We start from the raw sequence: 12,347 nt of genomic DNA, 5'->3' as shown, positions 1-12,347 counted from the left end.
ACGAGTAGAGAGATAAAGCAACCAGAGTCACAACAGCAGACAGCACACAACACACTCCAAAAACACCTCCTGAAGGGCCAGGCCCTGGACGGCATATGACCCCTTTTTAATATAGTAGTGCTCACAGGTGCAGGACACATAACAAGCTATTAAAACACATAAAGACAGAAAACTAGACAAAATGATGAAATGGGAGAGTTCTCCTCAAAAGAAATTCCAGGAAGAAATGATAGCTAAGGAATTGCTCGAAACAGATATAAACAATATAGCTGATCAAGAATTTAGAATAATAGTCATAAGATTAATCGCTGGGCTTGAAAAAAGCATAGAAGACAGCAGAAAATCTATTGCTGCAGAGATCAAGAAACTAAGAAATAGTCACAATGAATGAAGAAATGATGTAAATGAGGTGCAAAATAAACTAGATGCAGTGACAGCAAGGATGGAAGAGGCAGAGGGGAGAATAAGTGAAATAGAAGATAAAATTATGGAAAATGATGAAGCCAAGAAAAAGAGGAAAAAAAATACTGGACCACAAGGAGAGAATTAGAGAACTAAGTGACTCAATGAAATGGAATAATATCCGTATCATAGGAGTTAAAGTAGAAGAAGAGATAGAGAAAGGGGCAGAAGGTGTACTTGAACAAATTACAGCTGAGAACTTCCCTAATCTGGAAAAGGAAGCAGACACCCAAATCCAGGAGGCACAGAGAACTCCCTTCAGATTCAACAAGAATAGGTCTTCTCTATGGCATATCATAGTGAAACTGGCAAAATACAAAGATAAAGAGAGAATTCTGAAAGCAGCTAGGGACAAATGGGCCTTAACCTACCAGGATAAATGCATAAGGGTAGTAGCAGACCTGTCCACTGAAACTTGGCAGGCCAGAGGGAGTGGCAGGAAATATTCAATGTGCTGAATAGGAAATATATGCAGCCAAGAATCCTTTATCCAGCAAACCTGTCATTCAGAATAGAAGGAGATAAAGGCTTTCCCAGACAAACAAAAGCTGAAGGAGTTCTTTACCGCTAAACCAGCCCTGCAAGAGATCCTAAGGGGGACTCTGTGAGTGGAGTGCTGCAAAGACTACAAAGGACCAGAGACATCACCACAAGCATGAAACCTACAGATAACCCAATGACACTAAATCCAGATCTTTCAATAGTAACGCTGAATGTAAATGGACTAAATGCTCCAATCAAAAGACATAGGGTATCAGAATGGATAAAAAAAAAAAAAAGATCCATCTATATGCTGTCGACAAGAGACCTATTTTAGACCTGAGGACACCTGCAGATTAAATGTGAGGGGATAGAGAACCATCTATCATGCTACTGGAAGTCAAAAGAAAGATGGAGTAGTCATACTTATATCAGACCAACTAGATTTTAAACTAAAGGCTGTAACAAGAGACGAAGAAGGGCATTATATCAGAATTATGGGGTCTATCCATCAAGAAGAGCTAACAATTATAAATGTTTATGCCCCCAATTGAAAGAACACAAATATATAAATCAATTAATCACAAACACAAGCACTCTTATTGCTAAGAATACAGTAATTGTAGGAGACTTTAATGCTCCATTTATAGCAATGGACAGATTATCTAGGCAGAAAATCAATAAAGAAACAATGGCTTTGAATGATACACTGGACCAGAGAAACTTGACAGATATATTAAGAACTTTTCATCCAAAAGCAGCAGAATACACATTCTTCTCAAGTACACATGGAACATTCTCCAAGATAGCACGTACTGGGTCACAAAACAGCCTTCAATAAATATAAAAGAATTGAGATCATACCATGCATATTTTCAGATCACAATGCTATGAAACTTGAAATCAACCACAAGAAAAGGTTTGGAAAACGTCCAAATGCATTGAGGTTAAAGAACATCCTACTAAAGAATAAATGCGAATTAAAGAAGAAATTAAAAAATATATGGAAGCAAATGAAAATGAAACCATGACAGTCCAAACCCTCTGGGATGCAGCAAAGACAGTCCTAAGAGGAAAATACATTGTAATCCAGGCCTATCTGAAGAAACAAGAAAAATCCCAAATACAAAATCTAACAGCACACCTAAAGGAACTAGAAGCAGAACAACAAAGAAACCTCAAACCCAGCAGAAGAAGAGAAATAATAAATATAAGAGCAGAAATAAACAATGTAGAATGCAGGGGCATCTGGGTGGCTCAGTCAGTTAAGAGTCCAACTTTGGCTCAGGTCATGATCTCACGGCTTGTGGATTTGAGCCCCGAGTCAGGCTCTGTGCTGACAGCTCAGAGCCTGGAGCCTGCTTCGGATTCTGTGTCTCCCTCTCTCTCTGCCCCTTCCCAGCTCATGCTGTGTCTCTCTCTCTCTCAAAAATAAATAAATGTTAAAAAAAAATTTTTTTAAGAAATTGAAGAAGACACAAAGAAATGGAAAAACATTCCATGCTCATGCATTTGAAAAACAAATATTGTTAAAATGTGAATACTACCCAAAACAGTTTATACATTCAGTGCAATCCCAATCAAAATTGCACATGCATTCTTCTCAAAGCTGGAACAAACAATCCTAAAATTTGTATGGAACCACAAAAGACCCCGAGTAGCCAAAGTAATGTTGAAAAAGAAAACCAAAACTGGAGACATCACAATTCTGGGCTTTAGCCTCTACTACAAAACTGTAATCCTCAAGATAGTATGGTATTGGCATGAAAACAGACACATAGACAAATGGAGTAGAATGGAGAACCCAGAATTGGACCCACAAATGTATGGCCAATAGTCTTTGAAAAAGCAGGAAAGAGTATCCAATGGAAAAAATCTCTTTAGCAAATGGTGCTGGGAGAACTGGGCAACAACATGCAGAAGAGTGAAACTGGACCACTTTCTCACTATACACAAAAATAAACTCAAAATGAATGAAAGACCTACATGTGAGACAGGAAACCATCAAAATCCTAGAGGAGAAAATGGGCAACAACCTCTTTGACCTCAACTGCAGCAATTTCTTGCTTGACACATCTCCAAAGCCAAGGGAAATAAAAGCAAAAATGAACTATTGGGACCTCATCAAGATAAAAAGCTTCTGCACTGCAAAGGAAACAATCAACAAAACTAAAAGGCAATGGATGGAATGGAAGATATTTGCAAACGACATATCAGATAAAGGGTTAGTATCTAAAATCTATAAAGAACTTATCAAACTCACACCCAAAAAACAATCAAGTGAAGAAAAGACATAAATAGACACTTTTCCAAAGAAGACATCCAGATGGCCAACAGACACATGAAAAGATGCTCAACATCACTCATCATCAGGGAAATACAAGTCAAAACCACACTGAGATACCACCTTATACCAGTCAGAGTGGCTAAAATGAACAAATCAGGAAATAACAGATACTGGCAAGGATGTGGAGAAACGGGAACCCTCTTGCACCGCTGGTGGGAATGCAAACCGGTGCAGCTGCTCTGGAAAACAGTATGGAGGTTCCTCAAAAAATTAAAAATAGAACTACTCTATGACCCAGCAATAGCACTGCTAGGAATTTATCCAAAGGATACAGGAGTGCTGATGCATAGGGGCACATGTACCCCAATGTTTATAGCAGCACTTTCAACAATAGCCAAGTTATGGGAGGAGCCCAAACGTCAACTGATGAATGGATAAAGATGATGTGGTTTATATATACAATGGAATACTACTTGGCAATGAGAAAGAATGAAATCTTGCCATTTGCAACAATGTGGATGGAACTGGAGGGTATCATGCTGAATGAAATAAGTCAGTCAGAGAAAGACAGATATCACATGTTTTCACTCATATGTGAAATTTGAGAAACTTAACAGAAGACCATGGGGGAAGTGAAGGGGGGAAATAGTTTCAAACAGAGAGGGAGGCAAACCATAAAAGACCCTTAAATACAGAGAACAAACTGAGGGTTGATTGGGGGGGTGGGGAGAGGGGGAAATGGGTGATGGGCATTGAGGGGGGCACTTGTTGGGATGAGCACTGGGTGTTGTATGTAAGCGATGAATCATGAGAATCTACCTCAAAACCAAGAGAGCACTGTATACACTGTAAGTTAGCCAACTTAACAATAAATTATATTAAAAAATTTTTTTTAATAAAAGATGAGGGAAATATTTGAATAATCATTTCACCAAAGAAAAGATACAAATGGCTAATACGCACATGAAAAGATGTTCAACATCATTGGTCATTGGTGAAACACAAATTAAAACCACAGTGAAATACAACTCACACTCACTGGATTTGCAACTGACAAGGTTGCAAAGACGTATTAGACCTGCAGTCCTTTTGCATGCTGATGGAAAAGCAAATGATACACTTTGAGGAATAGTCAGGCAGTTTTTTAAAAGCTAAACATATGCTTACCAGATATCCCTGCAATTCTGTTCCTAGGTATCTACCCAAAAGAAATGAAAACATATGTCTACAAAGATTTGAATTCAAACGTTCATGGCAGCATTATTCATAATCACCAAACTGGAAATAAATAATTCAAATGTCCATCAACTGATGAATGGATAAACAAAATGTAGTATGCCCACACAAGGGAATATTACTCAGTAATAAAAAAGAACGATTGATACATGCTAATATATGAATATAACTCAAAACCATGGTAAGTGAAGGAAGCAAGATTTAAAAGACAACGTATTGTATGAGTCCTTTATGGAAAATATCCAGAAAAGGCAAATATATAGGGTAGAAAGCAGATCAGTGGTTGACTGTGGCTGGGTATATGAGCAGGGATTGTCTGCAAACAGGTATGAGGGTACTTTTGGGGCTGATGCAAGTGTTATTAAAATGATCATAATAACGGTTCCACACACTGCATAATATACCATAAATTATTGAACTGTACCCTAACAATGTATAGATTGGATGGTACATAAATTATACCTTAGTAAAGCTATCAAAATTAATAAAAAGAAATGAGATACCACTATATCCTTTCCAGAATGGCTAAACTTAAAATGACTGGTAATACCAAGCATCGCAAAGGTGTGGGATAACTGGAATGCCCACACATTACTGGTGAGAATGTAAACTGATATGGCCACCACGGAAAATTATGGCAACGCTTACTAAAGTTCATCATACCTTTGACATCGATTCCCTTCTAGGTATTTACTCAAGAGAAATGAGTGTATATGTTCATGAAAAGACATGTACGAAAATGTTGATGGCAAGATATATTTTAAAAATTCATGCCAGTGTTATTCATAATAGGCCCTATTATGGACAAAATGTTTGTGCCCTCTCCCTAAATTCCTATGTTGAAATGAGTTGATGGCCAGACCCACTTCAGAGGGTTGTGAAGATAAACGAGGTAACTTGGTTAACTGATGAGTTGGGAACAGAATCCACATTTTCTGATCCCAGAGCCCCTGCTTTTTCCAAAGTGTTTATCCCCATCATAAAAGAGCACAGACAGGAGAGCACAGGCTATCCCTGAATAGCCTCCCAGAGCTAAGAAGCCACTGAAGCAGGTGCCGGTGGGAATGGGAGTGTTTTCAGGCCCCTGAAATGACATAGTTCAATCAGATTGCCATCTTAACACCGAGCCTGAGAACGCAGGCTTTTCACTCATTTTTTTTTCAGCAAGCATGTATCGAGTGCCAGCTATGAGGTTGTCCTGCATATCTTAGAAGAATTCAATTATAGCCAGCTTTGATTGGAGGGGGGAGAGGCAAAAATTTTTGGAGATGATTCTTAGAGATGTCGTATTCTAAACCCCTTCTCCCTCAACCCACTCTCTCTAATTTTTTGGCCTTATCAGTCTCTTGGTCTTACTGATTCTGCGTCATACACTGTTTCTAATTCATCCCTCCTTTCCAGGTGCACAGGGCCAATTGGTGCAGCTGGCGGTGATTTAGCACCTACCCAGGTGATTCACTCCTACGCAGACACTGTGGTTGCATCCTGGTCCATGTCTCTTCCTGCACCACCACCCTTGTATCCTTCCCTGAAAACGGAGTGATCTTTCTAAAGTGCAAAATTGACTATGCTTTTCTTCTGTTTAAAAATCTATCCTTGCTCTGCCTCCTCCCACATTAGTACGGCTTACGCGACCCTTCACACTTTGGTCCCTGCTTATATTTCTAGTCTCTCCCCTACCCGGCCCACCTCCCCATTGTTGCCTGCATCCCCAGAATGTCATTCTTTCACATTTCAAAGTGGTGGGGTTCTCCCCCCAACACTCCTGAAATTCTGCTGCCTGTATCCCCTAACATTGCTTGGGTCCAATTAGAAAACTCCCATGGAGTCTTCAAAGCCTTTTCCTGAGTTGCCTCCTTTGTGAAGCCTTGGCAGTCTTCCTTTGAGCTAAGCCGGCACCTTGTCCACCCTTTTGTCTGATCACACTCTAGAATCATCATCATTTGGGCCCCTGTCTGACCCTCCACAATGGTAGGAACAGGGGCTGATTCGTCCCTGCATCCCCTGGATCAGAAAGGTCTCAGTGAGTAGATTGGAGGGAATGTGGGTGTCAACGGGGTGGAAAGGTGAGATGGCAGCCTCACTTTCTGGAGCCGTGGGGGCTGATAGCTCTGTCTCTTCCTAACAGCCTCCCTGCCACCCTTGAAGGAGCCCCAGATCCCTGCTCTAGCTCAGAGGGCCCCCTTACCTCTGTAAGTTTTTCAGGTCGCAGGGTTCATTCCCTGACTGCCTGCATTTTGTGAAGCAGCCAGCTGTGTTCTCCAGGTGGAAGGACTCATAGTTGCCCTCATTGATGAGCCCCAGGCAGACGTTTCTCGGTTGCTCCAGGATCCTAGAATTTTCCATACCTGAAGGAGGGATGCAGAAGGTGGGAATGGTCTGGGTAGGGAGGCAGCAAGGGCGAGAAGTAGAGGGTAAGATGCTCAGGCCCCAGGGTCTGGTCATGTGGGCTGAAATTCCAGCTCCATCCATCTACGCTAACTAAGCACACTTGAGCTGGATTCAGTTTCCCAAGCAAAAGGAGATACTACGCCTGACCTCACAGGGCCGGTGGGATGCTTTGGGGGAAAGTGTGTACAAAGGGCTTGGCACATGGCTCCTATTACCCTTTACCACCTCCTCCAGGGAGCCTGCTGGGCTTTCCACGGTTGTTCCATATCAGACATTCCAAAGCCCTTGCAACTGTGGCCTAATGGTATAACCCTTGGGCATATTCTGTCTCAGTTTGCCTTATTCCCCCACGTTCTCATTACAACCCTCACAGGCTACCTCCTGGGGTAGGGGGAGAACACAGCAAACTGAGGGCTCCTGGGGCACAGTGACTTGAGTGAGGTCACCAGCTAGCTGGGGGGCAGCTCCGGGACGACAGACCAGCTTCTGTGACTTCTCGCTCAGTTCCCCTTTCACCTGGCACGGGGCATGGAATGGAAGCTCTGAGTCATTTATTCGCTGTGTGACCTCAGGGACACTTAAACTTTTATGTTTCCACTTAAACTCTCTGAGGCTCCATCTTCTCATCAGCTAAATGGAGCTAATAGTACCTTCATTTTGAGTTTGGGGAAGGATTAGAGTTCAAACACATAAAGGGTATCGCTCATCGTAGATGTACAGAGAGTCAGTATTCCTTATTCCAGGAGGTGAGAATTTCATTGTAAAACCGACTCTTTATGTATTTGTGTATTTATGCTGGGTGTATGTATATGTATACATGTTTACCTGTCTCTCAACAAAATTAATACACGGACAGAGGTTTCTTTTTTTTAAAAAAACCGTACAGGGCACCTAGGCAGCTCAGTCGGTTAAGCGTCCAACTTCAGCTACGGTCATGATCTCATAGTCCGTGAGTTCGAGCCCTGCTCCAGGGTCTGTGCTGACAGGCCGGAGCCTGGAGCCTGCTTCAGATTCTGCGTCTCCCTCTCTCTCTGCCCCTCCCCCTCTCATGCCCTGTACCTCTCTCTCTCTCTCTCTCAAAAATAAATAAACATTAACAAAAATTTAAATTAAAAAATACATTAAACTGTACACAAGGACATAAAATGAAAAGTAAAACTCCCTGCAGTTCCCAGGTCACACTCCAGAGTTCACGACCCTTTGCAATTTACTGCACAACCTTGCAGAAATTTCCTATGCGTAGGCGAGTGTTGTGATATAAATCATTTTAAAATGTACGTGACTGGGATCGCTCAGCAATGTATGTTGAAGAACTTTCCGCGTCGGCACCTGCCGATCCGTGTCTTTCTGTGGACATTTGAACACTGTTCCTTCCGTTAGGAGGGTCTTGTGACCCTTGTTCAACCGCTCCTCTGTTGGCCGGCTTTTAAGGTTGTCGCTCTTTTTTTTTTTTTTTTTTTTTTTCCTGTTTTGAACAACACTGCTTACCTCTTTGTCAGCCTGTGTTAAGAATTCATAGAAAACATTGCTCTCATAGGAATCTCTGGGTCAAAATGTTGAGCTTTTAAAAATTGGTAGGTGTTACCAAATTTCCTTCTCAAGGGGATGCACCTATTTCTACCTGCAGCAAACGGGGTGGCTATGGACCCACATGTTCCTAATCCTAGACTTCACCAAACCTGCAAGCCTTTGCCAACCTGAGGAGTAAAATTATATTTTTGTTTTAATTTAAGAAGGAGTCGGAGCATCTATTTGTATGTTTTTTCCTGTGAACGGCATTGTTTTTTTTTTTTTTAATTTTTTTTTCAATGTTTATTTATTTTTGGGACAGAGAGAGACAGAGCATGAACGGGGGAGGGGCAGAGAGAGAGGGAGACACAGAATCGGAAACAGGCTCCAGGCTCTGAGCCATCAGCCCAGAGCCTGATGCGGGGCTCGAACTCACGGACCGCGAGATCGTGACCTGGCTGAAGTCGGACGCTTAACCGACTGCGCCACCCAGGCGCCGCTGAACGGCATTGTTTTATCCGTTGTCCATTTGTGGGGGTGTCTTGACAACCTGTGCACATTGGCCTTTCCGATGGGCACACCAGGAACAGTTAAGGGGGGGGGCTACCTCTAGGACGTGCGGTGCTAAGGGTGAGGTGGGTGGGGTGACACTTACTTTTCATTTCTTGTACCCTTCTCTGGTGTGTGGGTTCTTTTTCAAGAAATCACACACAACATGACTTTCGCAATAGAAGAAACAAGCTAATTTTTAAGATAGAGACACAGATAATGGCAGATCAAAGTTAGAGCAATGTAGGGCTTTAAAAATTACATTTTAGGGGCACCTGGGTGGCTCAGTCGGTTAAACATCCGACTCTCCGTTTCAGCTCAGGTCATGAGCTCACGGTTCATGAGGTTCGAGCCCCGCGCCGGGCTCTGCACTGGCAGCATGGAGTCTGCTTGGGATTCTCTCTCTCTCTCTCTCTCTCTCTCTCTCTCTATCTCTCTCTCTCTCTCCTTCTTTCTCTGACCCCCCCCCCAACTTGCGCCATCTCTCTCTCTCAAAATAAAGAAATAAACTTTAAAATATTACATTTTAGAGTGGATTTCATAATAATCAGATCTATGATGACAGTGTTTTAAGTAACCAATAAAGAAACTTTAACTTTCTGTTAGATTGTAAAAATATTCATGACACCGTTTAATGGGAAGAAGCAAATGCTCAATGAGCATGTGTATAATATGATCTACATTTGCTTTTTAAATAAAGGAGGAAGAGAGAGAGAAAAGAGGGAAAAAGAGAGAGGGGGAGAGAGAGGAGAGGGAAAGGGAGTGGGGGTGCCATTCTCTATGTAATCCTAGCCCTCTTTGTGCCCGAGGGGTCCCAAATGGGTGCTGGGCACAGGTGGCACCCCGAAGGGTGTTAACATAGCCGCCCTCCTGCCTGCCTCAAAATGTTAGCACAGTCATGTATGTGAAGCTTTTGGCGAGGGCAGAAAAGATGATTAAATATCTTTTTGTGTGAATATTTTTTGAAGACACTGGAAGCATTTAGTCCAGACAGAGACAGCCTGAACCAGGCCCGTGTGAGATGATGACAGTCCCCACCTCAAGACCTACACTACACTTCCCCATCCTGATCTGCCCCAGGAGCTGGCCTCCAGGAACCACCTCGATCCATGGTCAAGTGGGAAGCAGGCCGGAAGTCAGAGGGCGGTTTTTGCCCCTCCCTACAGCTCAGCATCAGGCGACTGCTTTTCTCTGCCACAGCCCAGCCTCGTTGGCTCAGGGCCTGGCCCTGCGAAGAAGTCACCATCAGTGTTTATCAAATGAATCAATCAAGGAGCAGACAATGCTGAGTAACCCATAAAAATCCACAAAAGAAGGAGACTTACCTTTACATGTAAACATATAAATCTCTCAGGCCTCCTCATGCTATTCAAATGGCTGACACTTTGCCCAAACGGGAGCTCCCACATCGACCATAGAATAAACCCAGTCACTATGGGGAGCCTCGAAGCCCCAACTAGCGTAGTTACGGCTTTTGTGAAGGGCCTGGGGTCCTTATGATGCCCGCTGAGACTGGACAATAGCCACCACTGGTTATCGTGGTGGCCGGGGAGGGGGTCAATCTGTGAAGCATTCTGCCTGACGGCCTGTTCTGCCAGGAGGACAACATCATCATTCCCCCCCTTTTTGAGTCGACTGAACTTTTCACTTTGCCGAATCTCCCAACATTGAAGAGAAAAAGGTTCTTTGAAGCCCAAAGAGCTTGACCCCCTGTGACCCTATGACCCCACGAAAGCCACATGACCTCGTGTTGGACAGACACGTAAGGGGACCGGCATGCAGGCCACTCACTGAGTCAGGAGCAAAACAGGAGAATGGGGCGTCTGGGTGGCTCAGTCGATTAAGCGTCCGACTCTTGATTTCTGCTCAGGCCATGATCTCACTCTTGTGGGAGTGTGCCCCTGCCTCAGGCTCTGCACTCTCAGCATGGAGCCTGCTTGGCACTCTCTCTCTCTCCTCTCTCTCTGCCTCTCCCTCTCTTCCTCTCAAAATAAACTTTAAAAACTTGTAAAGTAACAACACTAAAGAACAAAACAGGAGGGGCACACAGGGCACTGAGCTGGGAGCACCCCTTCTGCCTGAGAGGGTCACTGCAGACATCACAGGGTGCCAAGGAGGGTGAGAGCTGGCCAGGTGGGCCAGCTGTGGGCTCAGATTTCCCGGGAGAGAGTACAGCAAGGGCAAGACCTGGGGTCCTCAAACTGCTCTGGAGAACCACCACGTATGCAAGGCTGATAGCGGGTGAGGGGCGGAAAGCCTTGTTCCCGGCTTGGCTCACCGGAGACTAGGAGGCCATTGCCGGGTCAGGGAGAGGAGAGCTGGCGGGGGCAGGGGGAGCCATGGGGGAGCTCAGTGCAAGCCCCACCTGGCCTCAGCCTCCAGAGCGTCCTGTCCCCTCCCCGGGGAGCTCAGAGGCCAGCTGGATATGAGCGTGTCCACGGCCCAGTTGTGTCCCAGAGCCAGGCCCGCCAGGAAACCACAGCCCAGAGTAGGAGCGGGAGATCACCTGAGACCCAGGCTGACTCGAGTTCATCATGACGACGTCTAACTCAGGATGAGGTGAGAGAAGGTGCAGAGGCTGGCAGAATGGTCTCCTTGGACACACATGCTCAAGACACCCCAACCATACCCCCTCCCCGGCCCCTATCCCTCAGTGTCCCGGGCTCGGGAAGAGGGGGTGAGGAACCAGCCGCTCACCTGAGGCCCAGAGCAGGAGGAGCAGCAGAAACAGGACCCTCAGGGCCCCGGGTGTCACCATCCTTGGCCAGCCTTGTCCGCGCTGGCCGGAGCCCGGTGTCTATGTGTCCCTCTGGCCCCAGGCTCTGCTGTGTGGCCTGCCTCCACCCCCTCCCCCCACGCAGCGTCACGGCTTCCTGTGGCCTCTTTCTCAGCCTTCCTGCTCCATGGCACCATCGGTTGGGTTGTGAAAGGTGAGCGTGGGGAACTGGCCAGCCCTCCTGTCTCCCCCCACTCTGCGACCGCCTGCAGAGGGGGCCGCTGCACCCACCCAGGGACGCTGCCGGGCGCTGTGAAGTTGGGGTCCAGCGGCCGCAGAGACCTCCGTGCCCAGGCGTCCGCTTGGGTGCGGAGGCCCAAGGGGACGCCTGGGGATGGTGAGGGGCACCGGCTTTAGAGTCAGGCACACCGAGCGCAGACCCTCCTCTCACAAGCTGGGGACCTCTCAGAGCTTGTTCCTTCCTCTGTAAGGCAAATACAGTCATAGGGCTGCCGCAGAGAGCCGTGCTGGGGTTTGAGGACACCTGTAATACACCAGGCACACAGCCTGGCTGCAGGGATAGCGATGGTACTCAGGCTCCTTCACTCGTGCTTATGGCTTGAACGAGACCAGGATCAAGGCCATGCCTGCTGGGGTCCTGGGAGCAGCAGAGGGCTGGCCCTGGAGGCCCCGGCACCACCCTGCCTCCTACCAGAC

At 45.5% G+C, this 12,347-nt stretch overlaps 1 protein-coding gene across 1 annotated transcript in view; it reads right to left on the bottom strand.

Moving 5' to 3' along the window:
• ADGRG3 (adhesion G protein-coupled receptor G3) overlaps window positions 1-11,905 on the bottom strand; it is a 28,327-nt gene extending 16,422 nt beyond the window's left edge. Inside the window, 2 exon segments of the mRNA XM_043599304.1 lie at window positions 6,654-6,813; window positions 11,612-11,905. Of these exon segments, the coding sequence (XP_043455239.1) occupies window positions 6,654-6,813; window positions 11,612-11,672 (221 nt within the window). The 5' untranslated portion in view covers window positions 11,673-11,905.
• Window positions 11,906-12,347: the final 442 nt, after the last annotated feature.

The sequence above is a fragment of the Prionailurus bengalensis genome, chromosome E2 (genome assembly GCF_016509475.1).
Source record: "Prionailurus bengalensis isolate Pbe53 chromosome E2, Fcat_Pben_1.1_paternal_pri, whole genome shotgun sequence".
In the NCBI taxonomy this organism is placed as follows: domain Eukaryota; kingdom Metazoa; phylum Chordata; class Mammalia; order Carnivora; family Felidae; genus Prionailurus; species Prionailurus bengalensis.
This window is presented reverse-complemented; position numbering and strand designations above follow the sequence as displayed.